At 37.8% G+C, this 23,261-nt stretch overlaps 1 protein-coding gene across 1 annotated transcript in view; it reads left to right on the forward strand.

The window, feature by feature from the left end:
* The window catches only part of NHS (NHS actin remodeling regulator), a 78,739-nt gene extending 56,611 nt beyond the window's left edge, over nt 1-22,128 (forward strand). Inside the window, exons 4-9 of the mRNA XM_063126423.1 lie at nt 701-763; nt 2,919-3,111; nt 8,122-8,253; nt 9,244-12,216; nt 12,626-12,752; nt 14,544-22,128. Of these exons, the coding sequence (XP_062982493.1) occupies nt 701-763; nt 2,919-3,111; nt 8,122-8,253; nt 9,244-12,216; nt 12,626-12,752; nt 14,544-15,171 (4,116 nt within the window). The 3' untranslated portion in view covers nt 15,172-22,128. The remainder of the gene's footprint in view (nt 1-700; nt 764-2,918; nt 3,112-8,121; nt 8,254-9,243; nt 12,217-12,625; nt 12,753-14,543) is intronic.
* Nucleotides 22,129-23,261: the final 1,133 nt, after the last annotated feature.

The raw sequence follows: 23,261 nt of genomic DNA on the forward strand, positions 1-23,261 counted from the left end.
GGTGAAATATAAATTCATATTTCAAGTCAGGTAAATATAAACTGTGGTGACATCAGTAGTTTTTTGAGTGCATACTGCCAGTTGCTTGCCCAAAGATAGTATGCTTAGAATATTTTAGAACTCTGCACCCAGTGATGTACTAACATCATTTTCTAAATGTTTCATTTCATCGGTGCAAATTCCATAGATAACGTCAGCCCAACATTGACGATGGGGGCATGTTACAAATCCATTTCATAGTTCTAAGTAAATGTTAGAAAAAACTTTAAACTTCTATGGTGGTGTATTCTAAAACACCAGGAAACAGAGAGACTCAGACACAGATTCGGCTGGCCAGTGGGTGGAATCTCATTTGCCACCTTAAGAACAGCAATGTTAGCTCTCCAAGGGCTTGTTTTGCAAAAATCTGTACATGTAATTGCTTTTATACCCATTAACTTCCCTCCATGTAACTAACCTCTATGTCTAGAAGTTAAACAGATGGAAAACTGGGGAGCAAATCCTGATTGACAACACATGCCCACATTACAAGTAACGGTTTATATAGAATGACTTATTTTCCCCCACTGGGAAATAAGCTTGCAGTGAAGATACCTTTTAAACACCATGCAGCCCTGATATACTTTGAGCGAAAAACTTTTGGTTTTGTATATGCTTTAAGTTTTTTAATCATTTTTTTTTTCACATTTCATGTTTATAGTTTTACAGCACCCGCTCACCCTCCCCCACTGAGTGTTGCCACATGACCCCATGGAGTAGAAAGGTATTGGAAGAACACTAAAATAACAGCCTCTCGGTCATTCTGTCCCTTTCAATCCCTAATCCTTTCTCTTGCTTGCTTTTTGGCTGACTAACTTTGTTGTCTTTATAGTTACACTTTATCAACAAGAAGCACCAATTTATCTGCCCTCCTACCAAAAAACAAAACAAAACTGGGTGTAAGTTTCATAGGTTTAGTAGTTCATAAGAGGGTTTCCCATTGATGGGTAGTTTTAAAGGCATAGACGAAATTTGTCTCTAAGGGATTTTTGCATGTTGGGAAAAAATTAGTTAGAGATTATGGAAAACCACAAGACACCCAAAGGATACTGAAGCAAAAGCATGGATCTGTTCTAGGGACTGTTATCATTGCTATTGTTTGCTAAAGAGCAGCACTGGCAGACAGTCAGAGATTGTGGTCAGGTCACTTCACTTTCTTTGTCCAGCAAGCCATTGTTATGCAGGGAAGGAATCAGCCACAAAATAGAGGCTATGCGGGGCTTTTTTTTCTTTTTTTTTTGCATGCACCAACTTTTTTTCAGACGTTACCTAGGAAACAAAGTCTTTTGTGCTAGTAGTTTATATGAGCTATTCATGTCTGCTGGGAACAGCACAAAAGCTGAACAGATAAAGAAAGCTGCAATGTTTTTCTAACCCAGGAATGGAAAAGATATATGTTTGGGGAGACGCGTCCATTTTATTTTTATTTTTGGGGTGGGTAATTTTGCAGATGATTCTGGCAAGGTAAGCAACTGGCTTGGTGTAACTTGGATAAGTAGCTGTGAAGTGCGGCCTGCAGCATAGAAGTAGGGAGTTAAGAATGATTGCGAGCCTTGAATGTGAGCGGGAATGTTTTGAATGACATTTATGATGAAGAACAGACTATAGTTGACAGTGGTTATCTGTTAGAAAACAGTAAAATATTAAATACTTTGACAAAAAAAGCAAATTATATCTTGGCCCTTTAATCACCCTTAACAGAACTAAGCTGTTTTGGAGTAAATGGCAATTAAGGGCAGCATCCAGGAGCTAGCAAAGTAGAAACTGGAAACTGAAATGAACATGCATGTTTAAAACAGCCGGCAAATTTTTAAATGTAGCAGAGCTTCAAGCAAGAACTTTAAAAACTCTGATAATACTACACCCAGTTGTTCAAGTAGGTGCGGTTTTGCAATAGACATAGATTTCAGTAAACTGCTTCTAATCTTTTACTCTCACTTGGTAAGAAACAAGAAAGCATGACTGTTTCTGCGTTCTTTTCAAAAATGACTCTCTTTTTCATGTAGTTGAACTCTGTTAGCACCTATTTATCTTTTGTGGCTTGTACTTCGGGTGGCATATTCTGAATTATTTTGCATGATTTCTAGATATCATTCTAAAGACTTTAAGGTAATTGCTCAATCTTTGTTTTTTATTTTAATATCCAATTACTGTTAAATGTATCTCTTGATTCTGACTTTAAACACACATCTTAACCCTACCCATGTTTCCTTAGAAGTCAGTTCCATTAATTTCAGTGAGACTTGCTTTGAAGTAAACAAGGGTAGGATCATGAAATCTTAAACGATTTTTTTAAATACCCCCACTTTGGGAATAAATTCCATTGAATCTGTTTGAACTTCTGAGTTAATACTACTTGGGACCATGCTGAAGTTTCATTAAAATCAATGTTACCTGCTTCCAAGAAATATTATTCAAGATCAGCTCAAGTTAAGCCATATGCAACTTGTCAAGTATACATTGCTAAGTAGAAAGTTTGCATGCAATTGATTTGTCATGGATGTTTATTCATGTATATGTTTAACAAAATGAATGAATGCAAACTTACACACTTTCGAAAATTGTGTACACAATGGGTCCTAGCCATAACCCCAAGGTAACTGAGAACATGCTTGCAGAAACTGAAGCATTGATTGGAAATTCTTTCCATGCACTTAACATTCAATTTAATCTTCAGCTCCTGGATGTTACCAATAAGTGGTTTGACTTCCTTTTTACCATGTGTCCATTGAAAGAATATTCTTTTCTTATTAATTGTAATAATTCTTTGTTACCTGCTTCATTGCAATCTACTTCCAACTCCATTTTCTGATACTTTTTAAAAAGTAACTTTAGACCACAAAAGATTAGATACTGATTTTGATTGTATTCATTTACAGTCCCACCTTCCGGAGGAAGAAGATACAGATGTCATGTTAGGGCAGAGGCCGAAAAATCCAATACATAATATCCCTTCTACACTGGATAAGCAAACCAATTGGAGCAAAGCCCTACCTCTCCCAACTCCAGAGGAGAAAATGAAACGAGATGCCCAAGTGATTTCCTCTTGCATTATCCCCATCAATGTCACTGGTACAGATCTCTTGTACTTCTTTTTTTGTTGACAAAAAGGTGGTTCAAGTCATTAATTTTATTACGGTGAGCATGTCTCTAAACACAGGACTTTATGATCAGCAAATGTAAGGTTTCTGAGGCAAGAATTTAACTAAGCTTTAAGGCTTTAAATAAGCTAAATTGCTGTCTCATGAATATCCACTGACACTGGTGTTGTTATATCTGGACAAAGATGGCATGGTTGTTTTCATCGTAATATAATCTGTGCAATGTACAGATTTGTTGTGCATAGAAGTAAAGATTCTCATTTAACAGATAACATTTAACACACTGAAATAATTTGAATGGAAAGAGGTTATTCATAAGTTCTATGACAGTCATGTGTCCCAGAGCAAATAAAGGAGGCAACAAATTCAAATAATTTGCTTTGATGTCTTCCATAATGCTTCAAGTAAAAAATATGTAGTAATTATATCCTGATTTATAAAAGTGCAAATATATTGGGCAGCATCCAATCCTTTCCATGTGCTAGTGGGACCCACTTGCTAGAGCAATGGGAAGCAAGCGCTTTCAGGAGCACCAGAAACAAGCAGAGATGCTCATTTCCAAAATGGAGCAGGTCATTGGAGCTTGCAGAAGGAAGCTCCACTGACCTGTCCCAATTCAGAAACAAGCATTTCCACTTGTTTCCATGGCTGCTTTTCGAACTGCTAGCTTTCAGTTGTGTGAGTGGTGGGTCCCACTTGCACAACTGATCAAGAGGAATACTGCTCATTATTTAAAGGATTTATTTTAAACTTCCCTTCACTTGCCAGCATGCAATATCTCTATATAATACACTCAAGATTCTCTGAAAAGACCTGAACTACTTTGTCTTAGTTTCCCATTATGAGGGCACCATGCTGGGAAAGGCTGGTTTTCTTGAAGCAGAATTATCTTTTTCCTGTGTCTTTCAAAGCTTGCGTACATGTCATAAAAAAATTGCAATTCTGTCTCCTTTTCTACAAGTACAAATTGCTGTTACAGGGACAAAAATGCACTATTGGTCCACAGCACTTATTATTATTATTATTATTATTATTATTATTATTATTATTATTATTATTAAATACAGGTATTTGCAACCCACTCTTTAGTCTGGAATGGACACCAAAGTGGGTAAAAACTAAAGCCAGCACTTTAAAACAACATCCATCACATACACAATAAAACAACAGAACATTAGCAACAGCAGAAATATTAAAATCTCTTAAAACCCCATGCCAGTAAGATTTTTTCACTCTGCCCTAGACTGAGTAGCCATGCCGTCGGAGAAAGAGAAAAAAAGTTCTCCCCTGTATTTTTTATTTGGGGGGGGGGGTTTGTCCAAGCCTTCACACTTCTACCCTTTTAGAGCCAATTTATAAATTATTGGAACTAGGTTAAAAGTGCAAAAACTGCTTATACTAGCAGTCTACTTGTGAGAACTGTAACATGTTGGAAGAAAGGAACCCAGAATGAACCAGCTCCAATAACATTTGAACCAGCTCTAAGGTGTCTCATCATAATCCTTCTGATTACTGGTTAATTCTAAGTAAACTTTGTAGCTACAAAGTAGGGCATTCTCCCCAAAAATAGCCTTTGCCTTTCTTGGTGTTGTTTTTTCTGAGCTGCCACCCTTTGGGATTTTTTTTTAATGTACACATCACATCATCATGAAGTAATGGGATTAACTTCGTGCTATGCACATACACACTCCCCCTGCTCCAGCTCTCCTGTGAATTGACTGGAAACTAGCCTCACCTAAGACACAGCCACTTTTTCTCTCAGTCAGAATGGACAAAGACAAAAAGGACATGAGGATAGACCAGCTTGGGGATAAACTAGCTGCTATTAAGAAGGGGAAGATATGGCTACCCTTATATTTTTCCAAGACCACAAAAATAGCTTCTCTCTCTCTCTCTCTCTCTCTGTGTGAGTAAAAAGAATAGGTTTAAGCACACAAACATACACACTGCCACCATGCCATTCTTTAGCTCCTGATCGCAGGAAAATTATATATATATATATATATATATATATATATATATATATATATATATATGAATAGTTTGGCCCGCAGCCTCCTATTATGACCAAATACTGAGTTAAATCTGTTTTCTGTTTCTACATTTTTGTAGTGCATCCAATGTTAGTGGAAATATTTGCTCCACTTCAGAATAGTACAATTTGAACTTGAAAAAGCAAGAATTACCGGTGATTACTAATCAATGACCACAATTCAGCACATAATTGAACTGAAATCAATGGGTCTGAGTGCATCTCACTTTTAGATGGACTGTAGTCTGTACTCAATAGCTGAGACCCAAAGAGCTGCTTGGGCTCAACCAACTGGAGTGCCCAGAATGTTTGTTGACAGTTTTCTTTGAATAGCTGATCCCCATGTCATGTCACAACTTGCTCTTGAAAAATTGTCCCATCTTTGTTTTCAAGCAGTTTGCAATGTGGCATAGAGAGTGAGCTATTATTTGAGAAAAAGAAGTCTAACGCTTTTTCTTAGGTCCACAAAGGTAAATGTACAGTTCTTTGGATTCTGGCCAATGTGCTTAGGATAACGTTGCAAGTTTTAATGTTGAAGTCTCAAACAAATATTGCTTTTTTCCATGATAAAAAGAGATTCACAATTACACAGGTTAAGAACTCCTAATAAATTCTGTTTCCAATGTTCAGCTGCTCTTGATGGTACTATTCAGTTGCTACAGAGGTCAAAGATTCCTGAAAAAAGACAAATTGCTGGAAAACCTTGAAAAGTTTGGAATAGTTATAAGTTCTGATTTCTTTCCTCCTACCCCCCTCTACTTTTCCTCGACTTTTATTGTAAAAGAATGAAAGGTAGTAGAGTGTGCCTACTGCCTTTCATTGTTTTGCAACTTTGTTTTTTTAATTCTTTTACATTTCCCCCCTGAGATAAACAAATATCTCTTTCTACTTATTACAGTTGTAAAATTTTGTAATACAGTTTTGTTCATTGTTAAATAAATGTAAACATTTACAGTGCTGGTTGTGATGGTTGGTATAGGGTTATCATCTGGGGTCTCTTCCAGTAGATTTCAAGAAAACTTTTACAAGAAAGTTACTTTTTAGTGTTTCACATCTGTATGTAATGTACTATGTATGTGTATGTCTATGCATGTATAATTATTATTGATATAATTATACAGCACTGAAAGTATAGATTTTTGGGTCAAGAATTTATTGGAACTTTTAGTCCCCTTCCTTATTTTTATTTCTTCTAGTTGTCTCTCAAATTGTACCATGAAATTCTCAATCTTTAGATACTGTCCTGACACATTTGTTCCTAAAAGAGTCTTCCAATTTATAACTCTTTGATGAAAGGAAATCTACTGTAAAAAGAATCAGGTGAAGATTTTTATTTAATAGAACATAAGGTTCAGTTTTTAAGTACATTTTAGCCAGAAAAATAGCTGACAGACTTTTCCGATTTGCTTCTTACCTGCCAGTCTGCAATGAGACTGACAGGTAAGACTCTTCCATTAACACATGACAATTGCTAGTTATTTATAGATACCCAACACATTTTTAAAATCATTGGGTCAATGATTTTGGGTCATGCATTTTTGCAATCTAATTGTATCCCAAAATGGAGATGCATATCGCTTTTGGCATCAGAGATATCCATTAGGTTCAGTGGGACCATATGAGCACTATGATGCAGGAGGTCCCAGGTTCAATCAGGTAGGTCTGGAAAGACTCCTGTCTGAAAACCTAGAAAACTGCTGCCAGTCAGTGTAGCAAGATGGACCTGACTTGGTATAAGGCAGCTTTATGTGTTATTCTGTGTTAGTATGGTTCAGGAATAAAGCTCCATGAACACATGCAACAGGACTCTTTAAGTATCTGCAATGAGAGGGAGGAGTGTCCCATTCAAACATGGACTTCCAGCTCAGTGGCAGATCACATGCTTTTGCATTCAGAAGGTCTGAGGTTCAATTCTCAGCATCGTCAGTTAAAAGTATCTGGTAATAGGGCACAATCCTCACTGAGGCAGTAGACAGCCACTGCCTGTCAGAGTAAATTAGGTGGAAAATAATTTGACCTGTCTAGTTTGTGGAGCAATATATACTAGATTTCATCTTGTTTGTATTAGAAATGGTGAAGAGGAAAAACTATAATAAGACTTCTCCCATTGAGAATGTATTTACGCTTAGTTCACACCTTTTAGGTGTCCCTTGTTATAAAGGCTCTCTTGCCTTTGGAAAGCTTCTGCCCTGTTACCCATTTATGGGCAATGTAAGGCTGTTGGGAGAAAGCTAATGGGAAAGCAGGACAGTTTTGCAATTAAAAACAAATATATGATGTGAGGACACTTAAGAGTTTTGCCTGCTCTGTTATGAGAGTAATGACATTAATTAGGAGCAAATCTGTTCAGTGTATTACTGGTGGAAATTACTCAATTTACTGTATTTACACTGATTGCACCATTAAATATTTACTGAACACATCATGAACATCAGATTGACTCAACATCAACTATATTCTCTAAGGATTGATGAAAAACTTAGTTGATCCATAGTAAGCTATGCTGGACGTAGAAAATACACTCAGATTTGCCATTGTACCTTGGCCTCCCATAATTTCACTGCAATGCAGATGCTAAAAAAAAGTTACAGCTGAACAAATTTCTGGACATTACCTTGGATGCTAATGTTGATTTTATAGATGTTGATACCTGCATATCCATAAACCATTACAATAATAGGTTCCTTGCTAATGCTTAATTCCACCCGCCCTTTTATTTTCCCTCTTCTCCTTTTATGACTTTTGGCAATGCAGGCTGCTCAGATGGAACAGGGCTTAGAAACAAAGCTGTGGTACATGGTGAATAATTTTCTTGAGAATTGTGCAAGGTCAGCCTTGTATTTATTCACAGGCATAATCCAAAGTGCTCACATGACCTCCACTGTCTTCCAGTCATAACAATTTGTTTACTATTTCTAAAAGCTAATGAGACCTATTTATGGGTTGCAGGAGTTGGTTTTGACAGAGAGGCTAGTATACGCTGCTCTCTTGTTCACTCACAATCCGTACTACAGAGGAGACGGAAATTGAGAAGGAGGAAAACCATCTCTGGCATCCCCAGAAGAGTCCAACAAGAAATAGGTGTAGTATAAAATAAAACTCTTGACTAGATAGCATTCTAACTGCCTTAATTGCAGCAATAGCCTGCCTTCCAAACAGCTTTCCAAGGAACACTTCGGCTTTTATTATTATAGAGTTTCAAATATAATGCATTTGGGGTATTTTCGTTTCGTTTTGTCTCTTCTTTTTTAAAAATATTGCCAGCCAAACTATATTACTCATTACAGCCTTCAGTCTTGATGTGCTGTGGGCCTTACTGAGTAATATAGATATACATGTCCAGCCCTTATTGTTTAAATGTAATGATTTGATTTCTGTTGTATTCTTTTCTTTTTGTTTGTTTCTATACCCATAGTTTGTACATAAAAAGTAACTAGATTCAGTGAAAGTTTTTTCTTGTAGCTAAGGGACCCATAAGATCAAGTGACAGATGTTATCATGCAAAGTGATGATGGGTTGTCACTGATTAATTTATGTGAAAGACCAGTTGAATGTTATTCTAGACTGCTCTCAGTATTTAAATGGATTTGAATACACTGCAAATATGTTTTTTCACCTCTCAAGTTTGTTTCTTCGTAATTTTTTTTTAATTTCTAAAGATAGTGTACATAAAATTATATATGCGGACTTAGCTTTTTCATATACAAATGCAAGTTAGTAACGCTTAGGCTAAAGTCTTTCAAACATAAATTTGGAACTTCACAGAGGAAAAATCACCAGGGGATTTGGAGTGGTGAGTTGAACAACACCCGTTCGCCCCACCTGCTTCTCCAATTCTGACTGCCCCTCCAGAAGTAGCTTTTCCTCTTTAACAAGGGGGCATCAGGGTAATGTTAAGTGTGTCTGCATGTCACATTTAGCTCTAGTGATTACTTTCTCTTCGTGTTAGCCACAGTTGCTGATATACACAGGCTGCAAGAAATTACCCTGTGTATCTTTTAGGCCATTGTAAGGGTCACAGTTTGTCAGCCAGTGGAAATCATGCCTCACAGAGTTTTATGTGTATCCTAGATTCTGACGAATCACCAGTAGCAAGAGAACGGAATGTGATTGTGCATGCAAATCCAGACTTCTCTAATAACATCAACAGGAGATCAGGTACCAGGGACTCTGAGTGCCAGACAGAAGAAATCCTCATTGCTGCCCCATCCCGGAGAAGAATCCGAGCTCAGAGGGGTCAGAGTGTAGTAGCCTCCCTGTCTCACTCAGCTGGCAACATATTGGTGCTGACAGACAACGGTGACACCATGTTTACATCAGTGAGCAACCGTGTCCGATCAAGGAGTCTTCCTCGTGAAGGTGCTAGGGCCAATGAAGTGGACCACAACACTGGTGCCAAAATGTCAGCTTACGATGCAGAACACTTTTTAGCAAGCCAAGAAAGAATTTCCACAAACAGTAAAGATGCCATTAATAGTCAGTGTTCTCAAGAACACCACCCCATAGGTTTATCTTGTTCTCAGCATCTTCATAGCCCAGATCATAACTCAAATGAGAGGGGAAGGTCAAGGTTATCAAGGATGGCGGATTCAGGAAGCTGTGATATTTCATCAAATTCCGACACCTTTGGAAGTCCCATTCACTCTATCTCCACAGCTGGGGTTCTTCTCAGCAGTCACATGGACCAGAAAGATGACCATCAATCATCTAGTGGGAATTGGAGTGGAAGCAGCTCAACGTGTCCTTCCCAGACGTCAGAAACTATTCCACCTGCTGCTTCTCCCCCGCTGACTGGTTCTTCACACTGTGATTCAGAATTATCACTGAACATTGCCCCTAATGCCAATGAAGATTCTAGTGTTTTCATAACGGAACACTACAGTGATCAGATTGATAAGATTAGAGTCCACAGGGCAAGTTCTTTCACTTCCACTGTAGCTGATCTACTTGATGATCCTAATAACAGCAACACAAGTGACAGTGAATGGAATTACTTGCATCATCATCATGATGCATCCTGCCGTCAAGATTTCAGCCCTGAACGCCCAAAGGCTGACAGCCTGGGATGTCCAAGTTTTACAAGCATGGCCACTTATGATAGTTTTATAGAGAAGACCCCATCTGACAAAGCAGATACTAGCTCACACTTTTCGGTTGATACTGAGGGCTACTATACCTCCATGCACTTTGACTGTGGTCTCAAGGGAACTAAAAGTTATATTTGTAACTATGCAGCTGTGGGCTCTGAGAGTGGCCAGAATGCAAGTGTTGCTTCCAGTCTCACTAACTGCGCCTGGCAGGATTATGTAAATCATAGGAGGCAAGGAAAACAGAGCATTTCTCTAAAGAAACCAAAGGCAAAGCCAGCCCCACCAAAACGCAGTTCGTCTTTAAGGAAATCTGACAGCAGTACAGATCTTCCTGAGAAGAAAGAACCAAAGATTAGCAGTGGGCAGCAGCACATGGCTCACACTTCCAGGGAAATGAAGCTGCCCCTCGAGTTTTCAAACACACCTTCAAGAGTGGAAAATACTAATCTGCCAAGCAAACAAGAACTATCCTGGGATAATCAGGATGAGAGCGGATTAAAAGACCTTCCGTTTGACACCATGGACATCCCATCATTTAAAGATGAAGGTGCTGAACAATCTCACTATGCAGATCTCTGGCTTCTAAATGACTTGAAATCTAATGATCCTTATAGGTCTTTATCCAATTCTAGCACTGCTACGGGTACTACGGTCATAGAATGCATAAAGTCGCCAGAAAGTTCTGAATCGCAAACATCACAGTCTGGATCAAGAGCCACCACTCCTTCCCTCCCTTCTGTTGAAAATGAATTTAAGTTGGCATCCCCAGAAAAGTTGGCTGGGTTAGCTTCTCCGTCAAGCGGTTACTCCAGTCAATCTGAAACGCCAACGTCATCTTTTCCTACAGCTTTCTTTTCTGGACCCTTATCCCCAGGGGGGAGTAAAAGAAAGCCAAAAGTACCAGAAAGGAAGTCTTCTTTACAACAGCCATCTTCTAAAGATGGCAACATATCTCTAAACAAAGATCTAGAACTTCCAGTTATACCTCCAACTCATCTTGACCTAAGTGCTCTTCATAATGTCTTGGATAAACCATATGCTCACAGACACCAACTACATGCTTTTAATAACAATAAACCGAACATAGTAGAAGAAGCACTGAACTCTAATTCTCCACCAGCCCTTGCTATTACACCTTCAGTTCTGAAATCTGTACATCTTCGTTCAATTAATAAGCCTGAAGAAGTGAAACAAAAAGACAATAAAGACCTTCTCCACATTCAAGGAAATACTTTAATGGTGACTGCCATTTCTTCAGGTAAAATTAAACCACATGTAAGTAAGATATCACGCCAATACTCCATGGAAGAGGCCATAGTGTCCTATATTAACGTTTCTCCAGTACAGATAAGCCCTGAAGAATTGCAAGCAGAAAGCAGTTTGACTTATGATGAAAAGAATACCTGTCAAGAGACTCTAACCTCATTAGACATGGGTGCTCCAGCAGCTAAATACATAACAAATCCAATGCATCCGGTTCGTGAGTTTTTACTAGAGAATACATTCAATAAACCCTGTGGCAGTTCTGCTGAATGGTTTCCACAAGGCACAGCAGTCCTTTCAAGCAATTCTGAGGGGAGGATGATTACTTGTGGATCAGATCAGGATAGGGGTCCTGACCCTGTGCAGCTTCAGCAAGAATTACCTGCACACTGTGAACAAAAGTTGGAATATGAACCTCTAAATGAAAATATACCCCAGTCTGACTCCTCAGCTTGGGGAGCAGATATTAGTTATCAATTAAAGCATCAGCTTGATCTAAACCAACATGATGATAAAGTGCCTGGGAATATCAGCTACGAGTCAGAGATCTCAACTGTAGATTCACTCAGTGAAAAATATTCTGAGCAGGAAAATGATATTGCGTCAGGTATTCCAACCAAAAGTGCCTCAGATGACAATGACAGCAGAGCAGCTGAGACACAAGAGACTCCAGATGATGATGTCTTAAAAGGTTAGTTAATAACTATTCCTGTTCTATTTCTTTATTTGATGGATCTCAGTGCCAGAACTGGTGGTAGTTCCCCAAACTGAATCAATATAGCTTAATTGTGCATAGTTCCATTTATTACAGTGGAGCGCTGCCAATTCATTTCAGCTAAAAATCTGCCTTGCATTAGAGAAATGTATATGTATAGGCATTAATTTGCATTTCTTTTAAGTTCATTTCAACTGTGAAAGAAACACTAACCCTTTATAACTAAACATTATTTTGACAGATCATCCAATATTAAGACTAGATTGTCTAGTGTATGCCATTATACAAGAAATTCCATTATTGAGTGAGACTATTACATTAACCACCTCTACAGTATCAAAGTGTTTGATTAAGTCTCAGTAGGTCTTTTCTTCTTGTTTTGAAGAATTTTCTCTGAGTGATGATTCCATAATCTCGCCCTTAAGTGAAGATTCTCAGGCTGAAGCAGATGACGTTTTTGTCTCTCCAAATAAACCTCGAACAACAGAAGATCTTTTTGCAGTCATTCACCGGTAAGCTAATGTTATGGTTACTGGAAGCCACAACAGTGTACCCTATTTTCACAGAAATAGTGGCAGACCTAATGCAATTTAATGGAAATTTAAGAGTAGCGGTGATAGACTTATTTCAAAAACTAGATTTTTCATTCCAGACCAACGGGAGTTTCTGTGTCATGGTGGTTAGAAGTCCAAGGGGCTTCATGTTGCGCCTCATTTACATTTTTCTAGTTGGCATTCATGGTCCATTACCCCTTAGAATCCTATTACTAAAAGTTATGTTGGGAAAAGGAAAGATGGAATGCTAGCTGAGGAAAGTAATAGTCGGGAGAGAAAATAGGAAGGGAGAGGCGAACTTTCCAAGCCTGTCAGAGACCTAGCAGGATTGGAACGTAGCCCCATCTAGTTGCTGTGTCTTCTTCCCCAGGTCCAATCAAAGGCTGCTCTAAAGACTATATCTGGGCTGCATGAATGCATGCCCATACTAGGGAAAGCCATACAATTTGCACCTTAATCATTATGTCAATTTATTTAAGATTATCTTATATCAGCTTTGCATAAGCAACGTAGGTAGAATCAAACTAAGCTGTTATGGCACTAGGATAATATGAGCTCTGTGATTATTATTATTATTATTTATTTATATAGCACCATCAATGTACATGGTGCTGTACAGTGTAAAACAGTAAATAGCAAGACCCTGCCACATAGGCTTACATTCTACTAAATGTGACACTGTTGACATGTCTTCCCACCACATACCCTTAGTTTTTTAAGCTAGGACAGTCATAATTTTCAGAGCCCTGTACTGAAGGAAAAGTTCATCCAACTAAACATGGAAAAAGTTCAGGGAGTTGTGTAAATTCTGATCCTTAGAATCCTGCTCATCATTTCTATGATTTCTGTAAATCATTCTCTCCAACTGAGAATGTCAAGAAATACTTTTGTAAGCTGCCGTGAGAGCCATTTTTGGCTGAATGGTGGCATAAAAATGCTTAAATAAATAAATAACCTGGGTGGGCTAAAACGTGCTTTAAAAAGTGAAAGATGGAACTTTATTTTACCTAAATTATATTTGTTTCTGTTACAAATGCATGGACTGTTACTATACATTGGTAAATGAATATTTCAGTTTTAAAGAAGTTTACTGTCACTTGGTTTGCACATAATGCTAACCCATGGATTCATAACCCATGAGTTCTTGAATTCCGGCTTCTGATGTGTCAACCCAGCTGCGCTAACAAACCATGGTGTATTAACCATGAACAACCAGAAAGATAATTCATTGTTTGTTGCTGGATTATAAACTGTGGGTTGTTTAACTACGGGTTGTCATTACATGCGAACCCAGAACCGTGGGTTGTTCATGGGTTGCTTTGCTGGGTTAAAGAAACAGCTGGCTAGAGTGATAAAAAAAAATCCAGCCCGTCTACTACAGCACTGCAGAGGGATTTGGGATGCAGGGAGGGAGTGGGTGAAGGAGGAGGGAAACAAACAATCCAGGGATTGAGAAAAAACCTTTCTGGCCCTCTTGAGAAGACAAAAAGCCTTAAGCACCGTGGTTAAAGCCATGGTTTAAGGTGTCTTCTCAACAGGGGCTACTGTTTGTTTCATCATCTGTCAGACAACCCTGGGAAGGGCAACAAATCCTGGGTTAAAGAAACCATGGGTTAGCATTAAGTGTGAACCACGTCTATGTGTATAATAATAGCTAATGATTTTGCTATCTTGTGATTTTGCTCATTAAAAAATTGAAGCTATATAGATTTTCATAATGTGAATATTATGGCATTCTTTTCATAACAGGTCAAAAAGGAAAGTGCTTGGAAGAAAGGATTCTGGAGACGCTTCTGCGAGAAACAGATTGAGATCTTCATCTAGTACTAGCAGTGTGTCTTCTGCCAGCAGCACATCACCTGCAACTAATGCTCCCCCCGCCACCAGTGTGGCAAGCCCAGCAAGCAGCCACAGGTCTCCTGGACTTATTTACAGGAATGCCAAAAAGTCCAACACATCAAATGAGGAATTTAAACTGTTGCTCTTGAAAAAGGGCAGTCGGTCAGATTCTAGCTATAGGATGTCAGCTACCGAGATACTGAAGAGTCCTATTTCGCCTAAATCTCCTGGGGAACTAATTGGAGATACTCTTCAAAATGCTGATGAGTCTTCCCAAGCCTCATCAAGTGCTGAGGCATTAGCTCCTCTTTCTCCTTGCCCCCCCAGAATAAATGCTGAAGGGTTTTCTTCCAAAAGCTTTCCTACATCAGCATCGTCACGAGTAGGACGGTCTCGGGCACCCCCTGCAGCCAGCAGTAGCCGGTACAGTGTCCGCTGCAGACTGTACAACGCCCCGATGCAAGCCATTTCTGAAGGAGAGACTGAGAATTCTGATGGGAGCCCCCACGATGATCGATCCTCTCAGAGTTCCACATAGGCACATAGGGAGGGGCCAGAGCACACAACTGACTGTGGGAACTCTGCATTCACTTAGCCCATGTGAATATAAAAGGCCAACGCTGTAGCAGGCAAATACCATGCAGGGCAATATTGATGCTTGAAAATGCTAAGGATTGCTAAGAGACTGGAAGAAGAGAAGATGATCTGTAGCTATTTATTACTTCACATTTTCTATAAGTATAAACATATACTAAATGGTTAGCTTTGGTTAACTTTCATTTCATTTCTTTCATGTTTCCTATCATCAGTGTAGGTTTGCATTATCCTGTTTTCAGAGTTCCCTCTCCCACTCCAAAGAGGCCATCTAGGATCAAAAACATTACCTTCACTGTTGTGCTTCCCTAGGGAAAAAACAAATAATTGCTTGAGGAATTGGTATTTTTTTACACTAAGATGAACTGAAACAAAATTTAGAAGAAATGAACAAAACAGATGTACATATCCATATTTTTGATAAATATTTGTAAATAGAATTATTGGAGAGCAAAAAACGTGGTTGGGGACAAATAACAGCCTTGTTGAAAGACAAAAAAAAGATAAAGGTAATGACTGTATTCTGTGAATACAATTTTCTTACTAAACATAATTTACATATCTACCACAACCACTTCCAGTTAAACAATTAAAGCCTCTAACATGAATTTTAACAATTGAATTAGAGGACATCCTCTATTAATTACTATCAAATTTAATAATATATGATTGCCTTTCAAAAATGCTATTCCAAACAAGCTAATTTTGAAATGCAGCTTGTAGCAAGAGGCTGATTGATGGGCACTACAAACTGTTTATATAAACCAGATTTTCTGTTGTGGCTTCTCTCTCCTCCTCCTGCAAGAAACCTGAGAAGTGTAGTTATGTGAACACGTGGGTGGTATGCTGAGAACAGTGTCAGCCTATTAATCAAGTTATTTCCCTTGTCTCTTTTAAGAAAGCCCTTTTGAACCTCCCTGAAGTGTGTGTGTTTCCACAATCATTGCCCCAGTTCCAGACAACCCTCTCTCTTTCTCTTGCCATTCTCATCTTGTTTACACATGTGCGTTCTAAGATAGCATTCTGGTATTCATGGGTTTGCTTTCTAAAAGCATCCCATGAGCACCTACACTGCAGAAGTTGTAGCAAGTGTGCACTTTTCTTGAGCAAATTCACAGGCTGGATTCCAGATTCTTATCTGGTGATCTTCTCAGATATTGCTGCAGTAAATATTGGTGGTTAATAATAATATGCACTAAACCTGTAGATTCTACATAGGCTTATAAACAGGGGAAAACATTTTTAAAAGCTGGAGAAAAGGGAGGATGCAGAAATTACAACCATCTCAATAGTCATAGGCTAACTTAGGTAGATGACTCTTGAGAAAAGATTTAAAACAAGGAAAGAGAAATAATTAACTTAATATTACATGACAACGAATTCCATAAATAAAGAGCAATAAAGGAAAAATCATGAAAACACAAAACAGAAGGAAAAATATGAGGTTTAATATGCAACAAAGAGCAAGCAAAACAAAGTTAGAATAAATATTTAGAAATAAAAATGAATGGCAAAGCCTAGAGAAAGAATTCATTTAAAAATAAAACATTTCAAACTGGATGTGAACTGGGAAAGGAAAACTACTGCAAAGCGCTCAAAAGAAGAGAGTTATGACCACAGAAAATAAGATGGGCAGCAAAATGTAAGACAAAACAAGATGGATTTGATGTGTTCCTTTCCCAGGGAAGAATAATTAATAGAACATTATGATAATCCAAATGAGACAAAATGAGAACTAGCCAAAGTGTAGGAGAATCAATGAAAAAGAACAAATTCTAGCAATATATAACTGAAAACAACAGGATTTAACTACTGACAACATATGAAGAGAAAAAGAATAAAAAGTTGCATCAGGATCTCTAGCTCGAGAAACACAAAAACGTAACACAGAAGAGGAATTCAGAGGAAATAATAAATCCCCACATAATGTTTAGGTACTCACCATAAAGGAAAACTGGAAGTTGGCTCAAATACTGTGAGCCAGTGGAAAAGGGACCATATCATCATCTGTACATTGTTTGGCACAAGGTTGGCACTAACTAAAAGTGAAAAAGCAGTAGTAGAATATCACAGCCTTTTCTTCCATTTTCATTAACATAAACCACAATCCTATCCTTACTTACTAAGTCCCATTAAAATCAGACAGTCTTATTTTTTAGTAAAGCTGTTTAAGGCTATACTGCTGGGCTGCAATCCTAAGTACACTGACCAGGTAAATCCCACTGAACTCAGTGAGATCTTCTTCTGAATAGACATGTATAGGATTGGGTTTATGAATACTTTCCATATCTCCAGTTCCTTATTCAGTTATTAATGTCAAGCAGTACGTGGCAGAAAGTATCATGGACGTCTGCAAGAATTTTTAGGGGGGGACACACAAAGTATATAAATATATAACTAGTATCAGGAAACATGTCTATCATTTCTAATAGATCTGATGACTGAGCCTGGGCACCAGGTCCATGGAGTTGGGTCGCTCCGGCCTTTGGCTTCTACCCTTCCGTTGTTTCTCAATGGGTAGGCGTGGTGTTCAAGATGGCATCTTTCCACCCATGGCTGAAACAATCCATTCTTTCCTATTTCCTCCCCCTCCATCCCTTATTTAATTACTCTGCTGCTACAATAAACTTCACCACCACCATCGTCCTCTACATTTCCCTTTAAAAAATCCACTTTGCCCTGGGATTAGACAAGAACACTGGACTCAACTGCAGGGTTGTCATATACACTATTCTAAATCTCTCCCCCATACAAAGCAAAAGGGGCATATAACAACCCTGGGCTAATTTGTAGAGTTGACATAACTCACCCACTCTTGGCCACAGTTCCACACCCCTCTAATATGAGTATTAGCAGGTAATTCTTTGTTTACAAATGTGGGGGGGGGGAATACTTTTTTCTTTTCTTTTTACTATGAAATAAAATACAAGTTAGAAATATCATGAACTTCTTTCTTTGCTGCTATCTTTTGTTTTTGGGTAGACACAGTAATGCCAACTGAAATGACACTAAAATCCTGGATTTCAGTGTTGTTTTCTAAGGGGCAACAAGTCCTTCACCATCAGGGAAGACAACATAAATGGCTGAAAAATTAAGGCAGGATTTACTTCTCCAGACAATGAGTGTGTCAATCATTGCTATAACTTCATCAATACGCTAAACAGACTGAAAGGCAAGAGCAGCTTAGTTTCCCACAAACAAGCTGGCAGAATAGTACTTGCAGATTTTGCCTCTAATCTATGGTTTTGCAAGGGCTCTGAGCAACATGGTTCATCCAGGGAGAAGGGATCAACTGCACACACACAAATGTGTATGGGAGGTATTGAACTTAAATCATGAGACCTGTATTATGGTTTCTGCCTATCTATTACGTACTCAGCAGTTCAACCTATCTCACAAGGCTGTGGTTAGGATAAAATTGGATGGTCCATGTATGTTGTTCTGAACTTCTTGGAAGAAAGGTATGCTGGCTACAAAGGAGATTAAGTAGATGCTGTGTAATTAGCATTCCTCTCAAGCGCAGACTATGAAAGACTAAGCAAAATCCATCTCTTTTTAACAACCGCAGTAATGAATACACAGGATTCCTAGTGCTAAAACATGTTCATCATCCTGATGAGCCCATAGAGATTCTCAGCCCCGACACACAACTACAAGTCCCAGGGTTCCTTGGAGAAGCCAGGTCCATTCAACAGATTTAAAACTAATTTAAGTTTGTAGTGCCACTGTAACTAAAATAATCGTTGTTTGGAATGAAAAGCACACTTTTAATAGGACCCCCCTTCCAAGGTAAAATCTTGACTGTCAGGCTTTTCTGTGATGTTTGGGACTTAATTTGGACAAAGACTGTAAAGAGGGGACAAGTACAAGGAAACGGTACTTATTTTCATATTATTATTATTATTATTATTAATTACTACTACTACTACTACTACTACTAGGCTGTTGGGAGACCTAGTCATAACCTGGTAAATAAAATTTTGAAACAGGATTAGTTTCATGTTCATGAAGTAAATAACTATTAAGCATGCAACAAATGCTGTTGATTCTTCAATAAAATTGTGTAACAACCTTTCAGTGAAGCTTTGTGTGGACAATATTCATGCTACCTAAATATTTAGAGAAATGACACTGTGAAAAAAAAAGCTGAGAAATAGATGTATGTATGCATTCTTTATATAGCTTACTTAAAATGGAACGGGGAAGCTTTCTGGTTCATTTTGCCAGCCACATACAGCTCAGTTTCTTTCTCTGCTGGTTTTACCAGAAATGCTTAGCAGGGTGGAAATCTATATTGGGTGGGATGAAAAAGGAATCAGAGCAAATATTTTGAATAAATGAAGGCAGGGAATCAAAAGCTGGATTACTTGAAGTTACTTGAATTTTCTTGTCTGAAAACTAAAAGCAAAACCAAGCTGATATAAGATCAAACTATAATTGGTTTTTAAAAAAACAACGTCCTTATATGCAGAAAATGACATCACTATTTTTAGAATAGAATGTTTTCCATAGATAGATCAGTTTTCCAACCGCAACATACTCTAAAATCAAATAGACATTCAATCCGTTTTCTAAAATGCAGCACACTAATATAAACTGCAGAAATATTTAACTGCAGAATACAAATGAAAGAAGATTTTATGCAGAGAGAAATTTTGAGAAGGAATGTGGCATGTAGTACAAATTGAGCAGAATGGCTGAATTAAGTTGGTAGTCACTAGTAGGACTATGAGTAAGTTGGCTTTAAGCAGAAGTAAATTTTAATAGGAATCTAGGAGGAATGAAAAGCAGGGGGAGGATTGCCCTTTTTTGGCTCATGATGGTAAGTTTAAAGATAAATTTATATATTCTTTGAAATTCAAATGATTGAGTGAATAATTACACTTAAAATTAGTTTTGAGTGTAAAAACTAATTTCTATCAGGAGCTTAGAAATACACTTTTGTATGTTTTCTTACAATCCTCCAGTATGGTAAGAGATGGATGGTCAGAATGTGTGTAGAAAGAGTAGCGAGAACATGAGATTATTTGCCCAATTTTAAGATTTGCCATGCTGGCAAATATATTTAGGATGAGCCATCTGCACTGCTGAGCCAGTATGTGTCAACACAAACTATGACAATGTTGTGGCAACATGCACGTTGGGGCAAACAACTTAGGATCTGGATGCCTGGCAGCAAAGGATTTTGAAACTTAAATGCTTGGATGAGGTGCAAAAGAAAGGAGTTAGTATTAGAAGTAAGCCTTATGAATTGTAGCTAATAGGCAAGTTCTAAAAAGTGGTTGAAAAAGCAAGTGAAATGGAATGCATTAGTGAGTTAACAAGATCCATGTAGCTTTAAAAAAAGAACCAGTCTCATAAACTTGATATGGGAGGCACATGTGCCATCTGAGATCACTTTTGTTAAGGTTACTGCCAGTAATACTTAAAGCCTGACTATGCCTCTTGATGCTAAGAATTGGGGGTACCAACAATGACATTGCTTTATTGTTACAGGCAGTACTATTCACATTTAAATCAGGGTGCCAAATCTATTTACTAGAAGTGCTATATGTGCTTTATAGTAAAACTGTAGTAGAAAACAGCTACATTGGTTTCTCCAAGATGTCGGTCTTGTAGATGCCATCCAGTCCACGTAAGCAGATTCCTCCATTTAATGATTTTGCATTGATACCACTGATAGCTATATATATATATATATAAAAACCATGCAACTTGAATTAGAAGGCAGTGAAACACCTTCTATGTAATGCTCACAAAACTATCATAAATACTTATTTTGTTTACTCAAAAATCTATGACAAAGTGTTTCTATTTTGTATTTATCAGATTAAAGCCCAAATTAAGATGGATTATGAATCCACTTAAAAGAAATTATATACATAAATAAACCCTGATTAAGCAATCTGCTGTAGGCATATAGAGTTCTGCTGTCCACAAGGGTGCCCCCATTCAAACTGGGGAGGGGGCACAATTTAGCATACAGTGTTTCCCCATCACTCAACTTAATGGCAGCAACCTACACACATAGGAGTCCTTGTGGGTGTAAGTACACAGAGCTTTGTATCAGGGTAATAAATTTTGGGGATGAAAACAACCTAAGGCTGAAATCCTATGCACATTTTCCTGGGAGGAGGTCCCATTGAATACAGTGGGACCTACTTACACATAAATATGCATAGGGTTGCACTGCACAAGTAGTATGTCTTCAGAGCCCTCAAGACAGAAATTAATTAATATCTCATCTTGAAACAGGGTATAAATTTAAAAACATAACTAACTTGTGAACCATTCATCTGACTCGCACTTCTGTTGTTTGCACTGATGTTACAAGAAGTTTTGAAGTTATGCAGCTGTTTGTTTTCTTCTAATAACATTTTTTCTTTTCTTTTTTATTATTGTGGCAACATAGAGAATATGGTTTAGCTGCAGAAAATGAAGCATATGTTTGCATTTGCCAAAGGTCACTGATAGAGTGCATTTGCTGCAATTGTGGCAGCTTTAGAGAAATACTGTAGGTTATGACTTAAAAGTTTAAAAACCAATTAAGAAGGTTACAGTGTAACTATTTTGGTACTAGCACCAGTTCATGCTGGCAGAAGAGACAATGGTTTATGGACTTGCATCCATTTTGTATTTTTGTAATATTTGTAAATATGAACTTTTTAAATTGTTGCAAAGATGGTTTCTTTTGTAAAAATGTTTTCAAAGTTTACATTAAATCCAAGCCTTTGTATATTTTAGAGCTGTGCAACACTTTAAGTCTTGTATTTATTTTTAGTAAAAACAGTGAGTTTCATTGTGAACCCCCTCTCTAAAACGTGTCGGAAAAGTTTGATTATCTAGGAAGTGTGTATAGAAACTGCAAATAAACGTGACTGCAATTAAACTGCTCAATTCTCTTTACTTACATCCTATCAACATAAAAAGAACCCTGCTTGATCAGCTAATGATCCATCATGCCTCGGGGAAGTTCACAAGCGGGGCAGGAAGGTACCAGTACTCCCCTACTGTTTCTCTCTAGCAGCTAGTCTTTCAGAGGTAGATCTCCTCTAAACTTGGATGTTGCACAAAGCCATCCTGACTAGTCACTACTGATAGACTCACCCACCATGAATTTGTCAAATCCCCTTTTAAAGCCATCTAAGTTGTGAAAGGGGGGGATCAGTGAGCAGTGAGTTCCACAAATTAATTGCAGATTGTTCATATGTTCTCTTCATCCAATATTATAATGTAGGTATACTGTCAGTGGTAACAGTATTGGACTAGAATTAGGAGGCCTGGCATCAAATCTCAACTCAACCATTAAGCATACTGGGTCACTTTGGGTCAATCAATCTTTCAACCTAACTTGATACATACACATAAGTATGTGTACAAAAACTGCATTAACTATGGGCAGGAATAACTATCTGCTAATAATCTTTTTATTGATCTAGAATTTCAGTGGGTATGTCCCCTCACCTGCTTTGTAATGATTTTGTGATGCTGTTTGTTGTTCCGCTTGTGGGGGGGAAATCATAACTTAAAAAGCATAAGACAAAAACAAATAAAAATCTCAAGCTAACCTAGCTCATGGTTACACAATTCTACACCTAGTGGTTGTGTAATGGAGCCTATAGAAAGGCAGAGAAAGAAACCCATCAGAAAAAGCACATATAAAGGACCCAGTCTTAATCCCACAAAGAATTCAGAAGCAGAAGTCTCGGGCAAGTCTCAGTTAAAAGCCTTGTGTAGAAAATCCCATTTTAATAGTATTCTCATTTTTTTAAAAAAAAATTTTTTTTAATTTATTATTTTATATGGGCTGTTATAGTGTTATGTTGGATTTTAATGTGAAACGCTTAGGAATTTTAATGTATTAAGCACTACAGTAGTATTTTAATAAATAGCAAACAATAAAAGTTACAGATACAGAACTGTAGTAATGTGAAAAGCCTCCCTAACAACTAAAAGTCACAGAATTTTCAGGCTACACCTGATATTTACAATAAAAAGAACCATTGTTTGATCCAAACAAACATTCTTTTTTAA

This window comes from Elgaria multicarinata, chromosome 5 (genome assembly GCF_023053635.1).
Source record: "Elgaria multicarinata webbii isolate HBS135686 ecotype San Diego chromosome 5, rElgMul1.1.pri, whole genome shotgun sequence".
NCBI lineage: Eukaryota > Metazoa > Chordata > Lepidosauria > Squamata > Anguidae > Elgaria > Elgaria multicarinata.